The sequence below is a fragment of the Bos indicus genome, chromosome 7 (assembly GCF_029378745.1).
Source record: "Bos indicus isolate NIAB-ARS_2022 breed Sahiwal x Tharparkar chromosome 7, NIAB-ARS_B.indTharparkar_mat_pri_1.0, whole genome shotgun sequence".
NCBI classification, from domain to species: Eukaryota; Metazoa; Chordata; class Mammalia; order Artiodactyla; family Bovidae; genus Bos; species Bos indicus.
In genome coordinates, this window is record NC_091766.1 from 931,411 (window position 1) to 949,025 (window position 17,615).

The 17,615-nt window shown below is 39.7% G+C and overlaps 1 protein-coding gene across 7 annotated transcripts in view; it reads left to right on the forward strand.

Annotated features, from left to right (window-relative positions):
- The window catches only part of MAPK9 (mitogen-activated protein kinase 9), a 68,103-nt gene extending 52,632 nt beyond the window's left edge, over positions 1-15,471 (forward strand). For 3 of the 7 annotated variants that reach the window (XM_019963700.2, XM_019963699.2, XM_070792315.1), the window contains 7 exons: positions 1,183-1,348; positions 2,796-2,867; positions 6,305-6,487; positions 7,899-8,023; positions 9,652-9,715; positions 10,950-11,021; positions 12,405-15,471. In XM_019963700.2, the coding sequence (XP_019819259.1) occupies positions 1,183-1,348; positions 2,796-2,867; positions 6,305-6,487; positions 7,899-8,023; positions 9,652-9,715; positions 10,950-11,021; positions 12,405-12,547 (825 nt within the window). In that variant the 3' untranslated portion in view covers positions 12,548-15,471. Of the gene's footprint in view, positions 1-1,182; positions 1,349-2,385; positions 2,458-2,795; positions 2,868-6,304; positions 6,488-7,898; positions 8,024-9,651; positions 9,716-10,949; positions 11,022-12,294 lie in introns of all 7 variants that reach the window. The other 4 variants (XM_070792314.1, XM_019963701.2, XM_019963702.2 and 1 more) reach the window with 4 other exon arrangements.
- The last annotated feature ends 2,144 nt before the right edge of the window (positions 15,472-17,615 follow it).

Consider the following 17,615-nt stretch of genomic DNA (forward strand, 5'->3'; position numbering starts at 1 on the left):
CAGCCAGGTGCTGGTCCTAAAACGTCATTTACTGTGTGATGTGACTTGGCAATTTGACATTGTAGCTACATGTTGGAAGGCACTTGTCAAAATAATAGATTGTTTAGAAGTCATAGTTTCTAGGATGAGTTTTCAGGCCAAAGTTCCAGGCAAGAATCAAATTCCTGTAGCCTGAGGAAGGGTCTAGGATGTAGGGGATCACCATAAAGAAAGGCCCTAGAGTAACAACAAAAAAAGCTGCAGAAGTTGTGATGAGTTGTGTTGAGAGTGTGGTGGAGTGTGATGTGTACATTCACCTGCAAACATTTTCTGAGAATCTGCTGTGCCAGACTCCAGATGCTGGGAGCACAGAGAGACCTTGAGGCCTCCTCTCACAGAGCGCTCACTGGGAAGGGTGAAGAAGGGACTTGAAGAGTAGTGTGTGTGCCGGGGAATGGCAGGTCCCAGGGGATGGGAAGTTCGTGTTGGTAATCGTGGGATTCTTCTTCCAAAGAAAGAAGAAGCCTTTGGGAGATTCTAGGGCCTGAGAATTCTAGCCCTGTGCTGTCCAGTATCATAGCCACTGGCCACATGAAGCTATTAAGTACTCAGAATGTGGCTATAATTATAAATAAATACTGGATTTCAAAGACAGTACCAAAAAATGTAAAATACCTCTATAATGTTTATATGTTGGTTACATTTTAGAAATGAATACTACGGAAATACACTATTGGATTAAAGAAAATATTATTAAAATTAAATCTTCCCTTTTCTAGTCACTTTTTTTAATGTGGCTGCTAGAAAATGTAAGTTACACATAGGGCTTGAATTGTGCTTCTGATGGGTAGCAGGGAAGAACCGGAATGTTGGGAACTGAAGGATGACCAGGCGTGGCAGGAGGGAGGACAGGATGTTGTAGAGACTCTCAAGGATTTAAGCAGAGCAATGTCACAAAGGCTTCCACACGGAGGATGAGGGCACCCGTCTGTCCTCTCTAGACTGCTCTTTGTGGTTTCCATTTGAGAGTTAGGTTTTCCAACATGATTCTAAAATCCCAGGGTTCAATTCTGACTTTCTTCCTTCTCCCAGCGCTCTCACATACTTCAGTGGTCACTGACCTCACAAATCTTTAACCAACGTGAGATTGTTTACTTAGCATGCTTTGGTTCACTGTATTAATTTTAACCTTCTCTGTCCTAGGATCTGAAGCCTAGTAACATTGTAGTAAAGTCAGACTGCACCCTGAAGATCCTCGACTTTGGCCTGGCTCGTACAGCGTGCACCAACTTTATGATGACTCCCTATGTGGTCACACGGTATTACCGGGCACCTGAAGTCATCCTGGGCATGGGCTACAAAGAGAACGGTGAGTACAGACAGGACTGGAAGAGGCCGCAGTGTTTAAAATTAGTGCTATTAGTCATCACGAGCTTTCTTCTCTTTCCTGTGAACTGTATGAAATATAATATGGAGACTGTGTTATGCATAGATTATCATGGTTCACAGATGAGAAATAATTTTATATTTCCATTGGTTAAAATTATTCACTTTTGAAATGAATATTTTGAACATTTATCAAAGTATAATATGCTTACAAAAAAAAAAATATGTGAATCCCAGGTGTGCAGCTCAGTTGGAGCACACCCATGTAACCAGCAGCATAACTGAGGCCTCCCCAGGACCCCTCTGGGTCTCAACTCCCAAGGGAAGCCATTATCCTGATTTCCAGCACCATAGATTGATTTTTCTTATTTTTGAACTCGATATAAATGGAATAATACAGCATGTGCTTTTTGTGTGTAAAATTGGTGTTTTTTTTTTTTTTAACAGCAAAACTTATTCTAGCAATATCAGAGCTCTTTGAAACTTAGCTTTTGAAAAATTTGTCAAAAAGAACTAAATCACACTTACTTATTAAAAAAAAAAAAAAAAGGAGTCTGAAAGTTTGCCTAAGTCATCTGAAATGAGCTGAGCTTCAAGTTTATCCAGATGTTTTAGAACTTGTGCTCCCATTCAGAGAGACACGAGTCTGTGGCCTTCCAGTCCTCTATGGCCATGGGAGGAAATTCGGTCCCCTGTTAGCGTCTCTAACCCCACCTACACCAGCACTGAAGAGCTCTCTGTCTGGGCCTCTGAGGCCTTGATTCAGCTGGGCCCCGCAGAGGAGGGGGAACAGCCAGAAGCTGAGGCGCCCCTGGCCCTCGCCTGGAACCCAAACAAGCCTGGCCCTGTGGGGCCCCGCTGCCTTGACAGTTTAGAAATGGATCATTCTGGAGACATGGTGTTCATATTTCACACGAGTCCTACTAACAAGCTGGGTCTGTCTGTGTTTGGGAGGGGATTTGAGAGAAGACATGCATGGGGGCGGTCTCTGGCTGGTTTTAATCACCTGGTGTTTGGTAGTGGACATCTGGTCTGTCGGGTGCATCATGGCAGAAATGGTCCTCCATAAAGTCCTGTTCCCAGGAAGAGACTGTATCCTTCACAGGGAGATACCCGGTGCTGACCACAAGGCCGGGAGCCGGGGTGGGCTCGTGCCTGGAAACAGCTTTCTGGGGACAGGCACTCCTAATTTCTGGGACTTTGTCTTTGAAGCTGTAAAGTATTGGACTCTTTGGCACTGAAAGCCAAGATTGCTGCAAACTGAAAGCCAAAATAGAGGTCAGCAATCTTTCATACTGTCTAAAACAGTTCACCCTTAACTGCCTGTTTATTTTCCATATTTATGTGTTTAGTGCACTGTTAGAAATCTTTTCCTCACCTTTGTTTTGTTCATGGCACTTCATAATTTTGTCATTTCACTTTATTTTCAGTTGATATCTGGTCAGTGGGTTGCATCATGGGAGAGCTGGTGAAAGGTTGTGTGATATTCCAAGGCACTGATCGTATCCTTCCCGGGGACCTTCCCGGCCATGTTTTCCATAAATACCAAAGGCAACAGGAGCTCAAAAGGAAAATGTCGTAATTCTAGACTGTATTCTAAGGAGGTCTTGATTATATTTGTTAATTAGTGTCACAGATCAAATGGCTCAATTTTATGTTTTCTCTTTTACTTGACTTAACAATTTTATTAACACATAGAATTAAGTTAAACCAATTTATATTCTTAATTTTGTTAAAAATAGCTTATAAGAAATGCATTTATTCTTTGACAAATGTATTCTGCTGTTTAAACGAAAATACTATTTAGTTAATTAATTTAACTATTTAGGGAGTTGTCTAAATTTAATAGGCCAATATTCTTATGTAATTTGTTTAATATACTATTTCATCAGTTACCAGGATGCAATAGAATATTTTCCTCCAAAGTAAGAACTGAAGCATGCTACATAAGACCTAAAGGGAAAAGTTTGTGAGGAACAATATTTGCTAAATTTTTTGTTTGTTACTCTTCTGACATTTCATAGAAAATTTTAGAAGATCCACTTAGATGGTTATTTTGTGACTTCCCCAGTGGGGAAGTCTAAATAAATATAAAATGCAAAAGGTTAACTTATACTGTGGTCAGCAAATCCTATTATGATATGTAGCATAAGGAAGAGTAGATATATAATAGTTTCAATAGCTTTCTTTTCTCATATTCCTCATGTTCTTCCATCTTCAATATTTTTTACTCTAACTTAGTTCTTCACATAGACCCTTTTTCATTTGTGTTCTCACCACCTAAAATTTTCATTAGTCTTTTGATTTTATTTTTTTGTTATGAAAGCTTAAAGTAGTCTCTCCTGGCAGATTGATGGTTATCTTTAAGAGAAATTAAGTTGTATAGTCAATGTTTTATATATATTTTATTAATTTTCATTTTTATGATTTTATGAGGGTGATTTTCTTGCAATATAAATCTTCACAACACAAACTTGAAATGAAAAAATTTTATCCCTAGCATTTTATTTACCTTCCTTAATAGTTTTCACATCACAGATTTTATGTGAAGTTAAACATAGCATTTTATTTTGTTCTAATACATTTTCTAGCAATTTTTCATAGCCTTACCTTAGATTCAGTTGTTTCAAACTGTAAATAGGAGATATTTAATTTGCAAATAAATTCAATATAAAAAGGAAAAGTTGATGTATTCTAAAGATACATTTATTTATTATGCCAAGCTACGAGGCTTGTAGGATCTTGGTTCCCCAGTCAGGGATTGAAACCACGCCCTCAGCAGTGAAAGTACCGAGTCCTAATCACTGGACTGTCAGGGAATTCCCTAACGATACATAATTAGAAGTGTCTACTTAACATTCAGTTTGTCTCAATTTTTAATTTATTTTGCGTCTTTCTTTTCTTAATTAACTGTGATATCTTCAGATAGTACAAATATGAAAAGTGTGGGTACTTTTTGGTGCGTTATTAAATAATGTTAAAATTCTTAGTTTACATATTAACATCTTACAGTATCTGTAATAATAATTTTATGTATAAGGTCATCTAATGTCATCCTTAGAACACACACAGAGATTAGCATCATTTTCCAAAGACAATTTTGCTCTTTTTTCAAACATTAGATAGAAAAAGATTCTGGAAACCAGACTGCAGTTGTCAGAGATTTGTTTTAGGTTCATAAGCAAAGGTAGAAAAGAAGTCCTTGTGGCTTATAAGAAAGAGAAAGCTTCTGCCAGGTACCCCTCAGAAAGCACGGGGCCCTGGAGGCCCAGCAGCAGATTACTGAGGGGGGCACGTGGACACTGTCACAAAGCTGAGGACTGAGAGCTGAGGGGCGCCCATCTGCAACTGTGACGGGCACAGTTTTCATGAAATGATGGGTGAAAAGAATGGTTAAGAGAGCATGGCACGTTGGGAATTAAAGATATAAACAACTCTGTATTGCTGCAAATGCGAACGGTAGCTAAGCTACGGAAGTTCAAAGGAAAGTGACTGTTGTTTTAAGATGAGAGGGAAAAAAATTATGTTTGACTGGTGATGGAAAGCTCCAGTGGAGAGCAAAATGGTGATGGTATACCAAGAAGAAGAAAGACATTACAGGAGACGAGAGGGCCTCCTCCTTTGTCCTTTGAAGAACATGTGTTTGTTCCCTAGGTTCTTTCACAGTAATGTCACTTTATTTTTCTAAGACATACCTCAATTAATAACTTTTTAAAGATTCTGTTTATTTATTTGATTCCTCTGGTTTGTGTTCTCTTATATAATGTTTATGGTTTTAGAATCACTTTCCACATTCATCTTGCCAGTTATCTCAAGCTCCCAGAAAAAGAGACAAAGCTGGCCTTGTCTGCATTTTACAAATAGGAAGATGAGACCCAAGGGAGATTGACTGCCTGACACCTAGTGAGTGACTAACACACAGTGGAGTCTGAAACCTAGATCATGTACTTTGAAAGGAAATAAAACACACTCATTTATATTGCAATGATAGCCAGAGTCAGTGCCAAGTAAAACTTAATGACCTGTCAAAGCTGTCGCTGCTCAGTGGGAGCCTAGCTACAGTGGGAGATGACATGATGAGGGCTCAGAAAGTCCAGAGTCCCAGCTCCCGCCCCCTCCCTCATGCACCCCATCCTGCCAAGCCTACAAGGTGGTTCCCAGCCGTAAATTGAGCAGTCAGTTAGGTCTGTCTATTTCAGGGAGCTTTATATCTAACATAGCTTTATTAAGAGAAGTAGAGGTGTGAAAGTCGCTCAGTCATGTCCAACTCTTTGCAAACCCATGGACTGTAGAGTCCATGGAATTCTCCAGGCCAGAATACTGCAGTGTGTAGCCTTTCCCTTCTCCAGAGAATCTTCCCAACCCAGGGATCAAACCCAGGTCTCCCGCATTGCAGGCAGATTCTTTACCAGCTGAGCCACACAGGAAGCCCAAGAATACTGAAGTGGGTAGCCTATCCCTTCTCCAGCGGATCATCCCGACCCAGGAATCAAACCAGGGTCTCCTGCATTGCAGGTGGATTCTTTACCAACTGAGCTATCAGGGAAGCTCGTTATTGTGATAACTGATTTCAATTTGCCTACATAATTATTACCTACTTTCATGTTAAAGCCTTTCAGTCATAGGTATTCTTCAGCTACAAGATAACTTTATTTTGATCTAGAATAGGAAGCCATAAAGACTTCATTGTGTTGATATAATAAACTGTGACCAGAGTTTATATGGTGCAGAGCTTATTTGTTTTTTTTTTTTTAATAGTCTTAACTAGGAACCCAAACCTTATTTGAATATTATTTCAGAATGCTTCTGCTGACCCAGTGAGCTGGCCTGATTAATTATTCATTGATAAGTATAATTTAAGTTTCTCTTTGAATGATGCAACTTTATGTAATATGAATATAAGGCATTTCAGTTGTATTTTCCTCAAGAGACTCCTTAGATATTGATCAGTGGAATAAAGTTATTGAGCAGCTAGGAACACCATCTGCAGATTTCATGAAGAAACTTCAGCCAACTGTGAGGAATTATGTAGAAAACAGACCAAAGTATCCTGGAATCAAATTTGAAGAACTCTTTCCAGATTGGATATTCCCATCAGAATCTGAACGAGACAAAATTAAAAGTAAGATATCCTTTTTTCTTATACTTGTTTTCATAATCTGGTGAAGCTTTTTTATGTTTGCATTCTAAAATCTGTGAAAACTGAAAGATGAAATAGTTGAAAACCCTCAAAGTCATTTATAGGCTAGAATGAAGGCATTTCAGAAAGAAAGCTTAATGACCTAGAAGTTTTGTCCTCAATAAAGGGGACAAAACTGAAGCCTCTGGTCAAAATATTTACATAGTCTGAAAGATTCTTATATTAGTTACAGCAAATGGAATTCAGACTGTTACCAGGTATAAAGAATACTTGAATAAAGATTGTCACCCATTTGAAGAGTCAGAAATTTTAAAAGGCCTTCTCCCCTTATCCTGTGCCCATCACATTTTAATGTGTTTAAGGGAAAAGAATAGATTTGATTTTCTCTGCATCAAGACAAACTGTGCCTCATTCAGAAGAGTTCCATCTCTCCTTTGCCTACACATGTGAACTTTGTTTGGTTTTGGTATTCATTTGGCTGTCTTGGGTCTTCGCTGTGGCGTCTGGGGTCTTGGGTTGCACGTGCAAGCTCTCAGGTGGAGCATGTGGGGTCTAGTTCCCTGACCAGGGGTTGAACCTGGGCCCCTGCACAGGAGTGCAGTGTCTCAGCAACTGGAGCACCAGGGAGGTCCCACCTGTGAATTTTAATAGCTGAAACCTAGGTGAGCCTTGTATTTAACCAAGTTATTGAACTTGTTAAGTTTTTTTCTAGCTACTAATCTCTAGTTTTTTTTTATCTAAGTGTACATTGTATACAGGTAGGCAAAACAGAGGGCTTCCCTGGTGGCTCAGTCAGTAAAGAATCCGCCTGCAGTGCAAGATACTGGGCTTGATCACTGGATTGGAAAGATCATCTGGAGAAGGGAATGGCTATCCACTCCAGTGTTCTTGCCTGAAAAATCCCAAGAACCGAGGAGCCTGGTGGGCTACAGTCCGTGGGGTTGCAAAGAGTCGAACACGACTGAGAGACTAAGCACAGCACAGGCAAAACAGAGAGATCTGTGAACTGTTCTATATGATGCAAATATGAAGTCATTGTGTGGCTTAGTCTGTTCATCAAGAGAAAAGGCTTGCCCGTGCTTCATGCCCGCCCTCTCTGCAGTGCCACGCTCAGCCTAGCTCCTGTACCCTCCCTGCCCATGGCTTGTCAGCCTTATGCTCTGTCCTTCTCCCCTCCCATACTCAGGCCAAAAGCACCTTTGAAAGCCTAGTTTGTAAGAAATGGCTGCTTGATTTACTCTTAAAGAAAGAGACTAATAATCCTGAATTTATCACCAGTTTCTCAGAGTTAGTATATTTTTGTTCTGTCTGTGCTGTCACATTTAGTTCTTTATTGTGTGATTCTCTGGTTAAAATTGTTACTTTATTAATCTAATATTTGTTTTTACCCTAGCAAGTCAAGCCAGAGACTTATTATCAAAAATGTTAGTGATAGATCCCGACAAGCGAATCTCTGTAGATGAAGCTTTGCGTCACCCTTATATCACTGTTTGGTATGACCCTGCTGAAGCAGAAGCGGTAAGCATCTATTTTGAAAAGACTTGTGTGTAAAGGCAGGGCATACATTTCCCTGGATCTTCTGTCTGTCTGTCTGAAATGGCTACACAAAGATTTAAGGTTAAAAGGATTCCTGATTACTTTGAGGCCATATCAGTTCAGTTCAGTCGCTCAGTTGTGTCCAACTCTTTGTGACTCCATGAATCACAGCACACCAGGCCTCCCTGTCCATCACCAACTCCCAGAGTTCACTCAGACTCACGTTCATCGAGTCAGTGATGCCATCCAGCCATCTCATCCTCTGTCGTCCCCTTCTCCTCCTGCCCCCAATCCCTCCCAGCATCAGAGTCTTTTCCAATGAGTCAGCTCTTCGCATGAGGTGGCCAAAGTACTGGAGTTTCAGCTTTAGCATCATTCCTTCCAAAGAAATCCCAGGGCTGATCTCCATCAGAATGGACTGGTTGAATCTCCTTGCAGTCCAAGGGACTCTCAAGAGTCTTCTCCAACACCACAGTTCAAAAGCATCAATTCTTCAGTGCTCAGCTATAGCCGGGGTCAAACCCTTACTGGGGCTGAACTCCAAGTACCTCAGGAGTGAACATGCTTATGCTGTGGTGATATAATTGTCTTCATTTATGTCAATGCTGATGTGTGATCACAATATCACCTTTTTTAGGCATCCATTTGTGTGCCTGGTACCATACCTGGGTTTTGCTTTTATTATCTTGTTTAGGTATCCAGTCAGGCTCAGAAACTTGCTGAAAATCACAGGTCTGGACGTCCTTCCCCAGAGGTACCTGTTAGAGGAGTTCCACTTCTGAATGTGATGCTCATGTGCATTTTTCTGTAGCATCCCTGGTATGGATGGTCTTTAGTTGAAAGTGAAATAATTACATGGTGGCATGCTCATTATTGGGCTTCCCTCATAGCTCAGCTGGTAAAGAATCCGCCTGCAGTACAGGAGGCCTGGGTTCGATCCCTGGGTTGGGAAGATCCCCTGGAGAAGGGAAAGGCTACCCACTCCAGTATTCTGGCCTGGAGAATTCCAGGGACCATACAGTCCATGGGGTCACAGAGAGTCGGACACAACTGAGTGACTTTCACGTTCACGTTCACATGCTCATTATTAGGTTTTGTCCTGTGCATTTAACCACCATTTTATTCATTGTTTTATAGGAAAAGAATTTGATTTATAAACGTGATTTTAAGTAAATTTTTGAAGCAGTCCACTTAGGATTTGGGGACTGAATTTGGGAGTTCTAATAAGAAGAAATAAAAACTTGAGATATATTTTGCAGCTTCTGTATTTCCTAGCACAGTACCTTGTCCAGAATGGATCTCTAGGAAGCAGCCTGTGATTGCTAATTTTATAATTACATTTGGGCAGATGTCCTTAGAGTGTAATTATTAGCAGGACTATAATAGGTCTATTTTTTGGTTAATTATTCCGTAATTATTTTGATTTTGAAACCAATGTAAATATACTTAGAAATCTTTAAGCCACATATTGAATGAAATTATATCAATATTATAAATATTTTATTTTATTATTTTTTATAAGTATTTTAGAAGTCTTACAAGTGATTCATTTTCTTCATGCCTTATTATTTTTTCAACTATTAACTTTACCTGTAAAATTTAATTTTTAGCCACCACCCCAAATTTATGATGCCCAGTTGGAAGAGAGAGAACATGCAATTGAAGAATGGAAAGGTAAAGATGGAATTTATTTTGATTGTTACACATTTCTTGAAATGGGGCAACTTAACACTTTTTGACAGTAGCCTTTCTAAGGGAGGGGTGGAGACCCTTCAGCTCTATCCTCTCTCTTCCCACTTCCCAGTAGATGAAGAACTTGAAGATAACAAAATTAGAGACGAACGTGTATGAATTGCATATTTGCTTCAGAAGACAAAAACAAAGGCTTTTCACACATCTCACGTTATCAAATCTTGATTTGTAAACTAAATTCAGTAAGTGTATTACACTTAACTCGATAACGTGTTGCAAACTATCGAGTAACCCCAATTCACAGGCCCCTGTAAAGCAGATATGAGAGACCCCACTGGGGTCAAGGGAACTTCTGCTGTATTTGTAAGCCTTGTAGTTATATATGCGTTTTAAAATAAGAGTTTGGGGGAAATTGCAGATCAAAAATATGCAAATAGTTATTACCACCACTCTAACCAGACAACCCACAAGAAACTAAACCAGTAATAAAGAGGTTAAACTAAAAATATTGCATTAAAAAGCAGAATCAATAATAGCTGAGAACTGTGGTCAGCGCAAGTCAAACATGGCAGCATGTCCTGCCCAAGAGCCACTCCCTGGGCTGCAGGGAACCAGTGACCCACAGTGCACACAGCCACAGCCTCGCTCGGCGCCTGCACTGTGCTGATTTTATTTCACGAATACCAAACTTGTAGGACGCTGCTAGTATCTTACCTAATAGGTAGTTCTTCTGACAAATGAACGTTGAGGAAAACTGAGATTGAAACCAAGAAAAAACTTAGGTAACTAGACCAATTTCTGGCCAATCTGGAGGAGTTTACATTTGAAGAACCACAATGGTGGAGGAAAAACTGTGCAAAAAGATGTGAGAATATCCAGTAGTTAAACTGTTCTGTTAGAGTCACTTTGCTAGTACTTTCTTCCTTCTCTTCCCCACTCCCCATGTCTCTCTTTCACTCTCTCCCTACCCTCAACTTTGTAAAACCAACTAGTGGATCCAGAGCTACCCTACTTTTATGGCCTTCATAATTGGTTGGTTGAAAAGATACAAGGAATCAAATTATATTTTGGTCTAGGTAAACTATTACTTGTCTGTCTATCACAGTTAAAAATAGCACATCACAGTGTCCTTGGAGTGGTTCCAATTTATTTGGAAGCAGGGTTTAGAGATGCAGAGAAACTGATGAAGCATTCTAACTTGCATTTCTATTTGAAGAGCTAATTTACAAAGAAGTAATGGATTGGGAAGAAAGAAGCAAGAATGGTGTTGTGAAAGATCAACCTTCAGGTTAGTGATTGCTTTAATAGTTTGATTGCATAATACTTTTCTCTCTCTATTCATTTTTTGTAAATGGCAACAGCGTGTTTTAAGTGCCACCTTGACCAGCATCGGATTTGAAAACTCCTTGTGTGAAATACTTTTCTCTTTTTGGTCTGCTCTGGTTGTGGCAGCTAACACTTTACTGATACCAGGCAGCGAACTAACTGTTTTGTGAACATTTCTTGGTTCATCCTTGTAACAGCTACCGTCATTTTCATTTATAGATAGGGGAATTGAATTGAAAGCTTTCAACGTGCATGACCTTCTTTATATTGCCCCCAACCAATTAAAAAAGAAAATTAATATGAGTCTAGATAAAGTGGAATTTGGTTTTCTTTTGAGAAAATTGTTCATATAATTCTCCTATCTTCCTGCTTGATCTTAGTGGTAGAAGTCTGACTAACAATTAGGAAGCTGTATGACTATTAGAGGCGTAATATATATGGTATTAACTTATAATACCATCTATAAGGTTCTACCTTAAACAAAACTCTTTACTTATATTTATTTCACATTTGTATTCACTCCACTCCCACTGGAAAGCACATGCACACCACACACATGTGTAAATACATACGGGGCTGTTTCTTATTTTTGAATTTTATATTCAGCATGACATGTGTCAAGTGTCCGGAGATTATATAACTTCAATAAAAATTTAGATGCTTATAGTTAACTAATCACAAATTTAAGGCTGACCTCTGAGACCCTGGATGTTTTGTTTTTGTTCAAACCAGGCTAAAATATAGATAGTGGAAAACAGATTAGTTTCATTTGCCTTAAAATATCAGTTTTGGGGATTTCGAAGGCAAAAATAAAATGAACAAGAGTCCACTAAATTTTGTTCCTATTTTTTTCTTGTTTGTATCATTCCTTCTTTTAGAAGGTATTTTTTATTGCAAAAGAATTCTTCAAAGGTTGATGGTTTTTTCCTTGGATTAAGTGTTTATGATTATAATTGAAATGTCTGATGACACTTGAATCCTACTTGAACTTGAGCCTTTTGTGATACTGATAGTTTTAGGATAAATTCAACAATTTTCTTTTAATATCTTTTTAAAACCAGAAGGTATTTTTAAAGTAGTTAACATGACTATACATGTGTGTGATGTTTAGCCACCAGGAAGAAAGAGAATATTGCAGTGAAAGACAGAGGAATATTTGGGATTTTGAGCCTAAAGAAAGACTCCACAAAAAGTTCAAAATGTACAGTCGACTAACTTCTTGTTTATACTAATAGTATAGGAAACTGCAAAAGGACAGAGCTGAGAAGTGGCCTGAAGTCTCACTGCCTGGATCTGCAGCAGTGTCGTGCCTCAGATTTTATTATATTTGGTTTTCTTAGCACAGATGCAGCAGTAAGCAGCAACGCCACTCCTTCTCAGTCGTCGTCCATCAATGACATTTCATCCATGTCCACGGAGCAGACGCTGGCCTCGGACACAGACAGCAGTCTGGACGCCTCGACAGGACCCCTGGAAGGCTGTCGATGATAAGTTAGAAATAGCAAGCTTGTCATCAGTGAAGGAACTCTCACTTCCATGGGCGTGAAATACTTGGGAGTTGATGGAACCAAATAGAAAAACTCCATGTTCTGCATGTAAGAAACATGATGCCTTGCCCCTACTCAGTTGTACTAGGCTTGCCTTGCTTAGATTATAAAATGAAGCAGATTACGTCTAAAGAAAAAAAAAAAAATACAAACCACACATTTAGAAATTTTGTTCAAGGTCATTTCAGGTGAGCAATTAGAATATATGAATTTTCTTTTTAAGTTGTGCGGTAATAGTGATCATTTCTCATCCTCAGTAACTGTTGGGATTTATATGCATGACACAAATGCTTGCTTGGATTTGCCCTCTAGCACTTTGGAAATCAGTATTTATAAAGCCAAATAATCTTCAAGGTAGTGCTGCTTCTAGAATTGTCTCAATCCTCTTAAATAATTTTGTGTTTGTCCAGAAAAAAATAGATTTATGTGTATTAATTGGCCACCATCATATTATAATATCTTACCTTCTTTTAGGGTATGAATTAACTTTCTTTCATATTTCAGAAGGAATATAATTAAATCTATATAATGAAAAAAATGTAACTTTTCTTTAATTTGTCATGTTTTAGGCTGAGAATTATCACTGCTAAGACCAGGATACTTTGTTTTCTCTAAACTGTGTTGTTAGTTTGGATGACTGTACATTCAGTTTTACTGCACGATAGCATTTTAAGTTTCGTTTTATGCTGCTTAAAACATATATATGTTTAAAATCCTACTACCCCATCTCTTTTTTCTTGGTCTTCTGGACTTATTAATTTGAAGTGCTACCTAGAACTTCATCTTCTTTATTAGCCACCTAACACCCATGTCAATCATATGATGGCAAATAGATTCTTGACCCCATCACCTGCTGTTAGAGTAGAATTTTACGAAGTGATCACTAAAGATGATGGCAGTCACTTGCTGAGTGCTTGTTTTGCTTGTGCCTGGACTGGGTCCTTTCTTACCTCCTCTCGGGTAAGATACATGATTTCACAAGGCAGAGTTTCCCTCTTCCAACACAGCATTCTTCCTCGACTTCCTTTCTTTTATGAAAGAAGCCACCTGAACCCCCTTTGGTCTGTTTTAGGAAGCAAGCTGGCTCAGAATGCTGTTTGTGGTGGTTTTCCACTTTGTGGAGGCGTTTCCTGGTCCTAAGGGAAGACCTTCTGAGGGATAGGGAGGAGCTGTCCTAAAGGGCAATTACTAACTAGTAAATATTTCCTGATTTTAAGCTGCTCACCTGAAATTGATACTTTCAGACTAATATGGAAATTATTCAAGATTCAGTAAAATACTGAGTATTGAAGTGTCATTGCAGAAATGGAGTTATGATGGTCACATATGGCTACCTGTGCTCGTAACGCTTTCCCCTGGAGCTTATTCTATTGCAGATTCATATCTTTTGTTCAGTTATTTTGGAAGCTATTGGGTCAACATTGTCACATTCTATGGAATGTGTTCTGAGGAGGAACTTTGTTAAGAAAGTTTATTATAAATATATCTAAAATATATGATTCTCTCTATACCATTTGTACCTTATTGGTCTTGTCACTGGAAACTGGAACCCTTGATGAACAAAATTAATATTGAAGTAATAAATAGTTTTCTATTGTGATGTTTAGACATGTTCAGCTGTAAGATGGAATACTAACTTGGATTGGGGCAGAAACGCCTGTTACATAGCTGAGAATTATTTTGGCTTCAGAGGCCTGATGGTATAGTGAAGAAGGTTACCGCTGTACATATATAAACATCTTAAAATGACCTAATACACATTCTTTAAAAAGACTTTACTAAGTCTATCTTTAAAAATAAAAGGGAAGGGGAGAGTTTTAAAAACGCATTATCTGTCCTCAGCTTATGTACATGCAGCACAGGAACACGAGGGCACGTGGGAGTCCCACTGGGTGACTGTACACTCAGCCAGGTGCCGTTTATAAATGGAGCTAGGTGCCATACAGAGTGGCTTTCTGCTCACTGACTCCTCCTGTGTTCACGGAGGAAGTCCGTGATGGTGTGGACGGGTTTCCTGCCAAGACCACCTTCCACCAGCGAGTGATGAGTGCACCCCGGCAGGCCACGGTGCTGCAGCCCGCAGAGCTCCATAGAAGTACCTCACCCCAGTTCAGGGCCCTCCCTCCTGAGCTGGGGCGTGCCAGGGACCTGGTGCAATGCAGATGGTTCCACACTGCTCTCCATGGATAAATTCTGGTGTTGGATAAAGAACTGAAAAATGTGCTCAATTTTTCATCTTTTCTATTTTATTTTTGTAATTTATATTGTACACAACCCTGGAAGTAACTATTTTGGACACATATTTTTATAAACCAGGTAATTTATTATTAGCCTGGAATTTGAACTAGGTTCATTTTGTTTGTTGACTTAGTTTTTTGTTAAAAAGGAAATGACTGCCTCCCCTGTCAGGTCTTGACTTCAAGTGCAGGTTCCAGAGAGCAGACAGAGTCTGTCAGAGTAGGAGAGCATTCTAGAAGCATCCTGCTCAGTGTTGATCCACTGTGGAAACAGGAGACAGAATCAAGGCTCTGTGCTTATCTGTGCACCATGAAACTCAGAGCTGCAGTCCTGAAAGGAGAAAATGCTTGGTAGGGCCCCTTACTGACACCCAGAGTCCAAAGTTGAAACACTGAATGGCAGACTGAATCCAGATTTGATGCTGTGTAAAGTCATGGTAATGATATATGATGAGTTCATACGGCTGATTTCTAATGTAACTCCTCTGGTGTTTCATACTGGTAGTAAACACAGGTGTGACCTTTCAGATTGCATATCTCAAAAGTAACATTGCCTAATGTTTTATAATAAAATATATTACGTGTGTTTTGATTGGTGAAAATAATACAAATACATTTTAAAAGAGAAGTATATAACATGTCCAATTTTTGTGTGTTTTTAAATGACATTTGACTGTGTATTTCTACATCACCATCTCTGATTACAGATTTAACATGAACACAAGCAGATATTGGAGTGTTGTCATCTCAGTCAATATTAATAGATGTTTTTAAATTGAAAAGCAAAAGGGATTCTGTTAGATCCCTTACTGAAAATATTCTGCAACTTCCTGAAGCTAAATTTTCAAAACCACGCAGTGCAAGAGTGAGTATTTGGAATAATTGTTTTCTCACAAGAGTGGCCAGAAGAATCCGCCGACCAGTCTTTCCTTGTATCACTTAAAATCCTTAGTGGTGCCTGTGTGCTTGGGGTTTTCTGCCTGGATTAGCCTCTTTCATTCTGCTCCTGGTTTTGAGGTACTTTAGGATGTTTACTACTTAAAACCGCAGGAATAGAAGGGCGCACAGTGGCTCACTGTCTTCTTGCTAGGACTAGAATCATTCCAGATGGGTCAGTATCAGTCTTACTTTTAAAGATCTCTAGGAAAGGAGAGTGAAAGTCCTTCAGTCGCGTCTGGCTCTGGGTGACTATACAGTCATATGGAACAGGAAAACATGTCTCTTGATAATGATCTGGGCTCCATTTCTCTCTCTCCCTCTTCCCACTTTCAATGTAGATAGTACTGAAATACTTTACATTTATTGACTTAAATGGTACATACAGGTTTTTGTGGGATTTTTTTAATGGGAGGAGGTATGGTGGTGTTCAGTCACTAAGTTGCGTCCAACTCTTGATGACCCCATGGACTGCAGCATTCCGGGCTTCCCTGTCCTTCACCATCTCCCGCAATTTGCTTAAACTCACGTCCATCAAGTCAGTGATGCCCTCCAACCATCTCATCCTCTGCTGTCCTCTTCTCCTCCTGCCTTCGATCTTTCCCAGAATCAGTATTTCAAAATAACTTACTGTATACTTTCCTGAAGATTGTATTTAAGTGGTAAGCTTACCTTTGGCAGTAAGGCAGTTATTTGATGTTTTTGGTCTTTGATCAGGAAAGTTGGTAACCAAATCAATAATAACAGTAACAAAGTGGCCAGTAACATCTCTTTGAAGCCAAATGTGACCCTGACTTAAGAGGGATATGCCTATCACAGCAGCCACTGGGCACTTGTCACTCACTGTTTCCTCAGGGCCCAGGGAGTCCTTGTGAACAAGGCTGTTTGCTCGGCCATTTCTGTGCTGTGGGTCTTTAGCATTGGAAAGGAAATTCAGAATCAATTTTCTGACCCCCTGCACAACGGTTGAGGAGGCTGCAGCCGCGTCGGGAAGGGCACCACAGGGCTGCCCTCAGAATGCTGTCCCACTCATGCAGGTCTTACTGTTCTTACAGTCATGAACACACTTGAGAGTCTAATGAAAACTGTGAACCGCCCGCCCGCCTTAGAAAAAGGCCATGAGCACAAGATTTTGCCAAACTTTCTGAGGAATCCTGAACCCTGGTGGTTTCCATGTTAAGAGCCCCTTTGTAGAAGCAGTTTATAGATGCTTTGTGGTCTTAGAGGGAAGCAGAGCCTGCAGGAGGGTTCTCCTGATCTTCTCTGTTCTAAATGGTTCTGACACTTTTGCAGACAGATCTTGGGTATAGGTAGGGACATTTTTACTCTCAGCCCCAGCATAAGTTGGCGTTCTTGTTCTGTGTCCAAAAGAGCATGTGGAGACTCAATTCAGTGAAATGGGTTGTTTCCAGCATTCCTTCCACATGGAACTTAGCTGCAACATAGGAACTGTAGGTTTGTAATACAGAATTCATAGAAACAGAGATATGATTAAATGCATCTCTTCATTTTAAAGAAGTAGTTCTGTGCTGAGCTTTGAAATACAGTCTTGGCTCTATTTTGTCTATGCACTTAGATTTCATCGAGAATAGGAATGGACAAAGAGGTTCTCTAGTTCACATTGCCGTTCAAGGCACTGAAGAAGTTATCCAGCCTCTGCTCAGATGGTTTTAATGAAGAGAATGCTCCTCCCTCTGCATTTTTTTTTAATAGTTTTGACTGTTAGGAAGTTCTTTCCTGGGACTTCCCTGGTGGTCCAGTGGTTAAGAATTCTGCCAGTAAAGGGGACATGGTTTCGACCCCTGATCCAGGAAGATCCCAAGTGCTGCGGGGCAG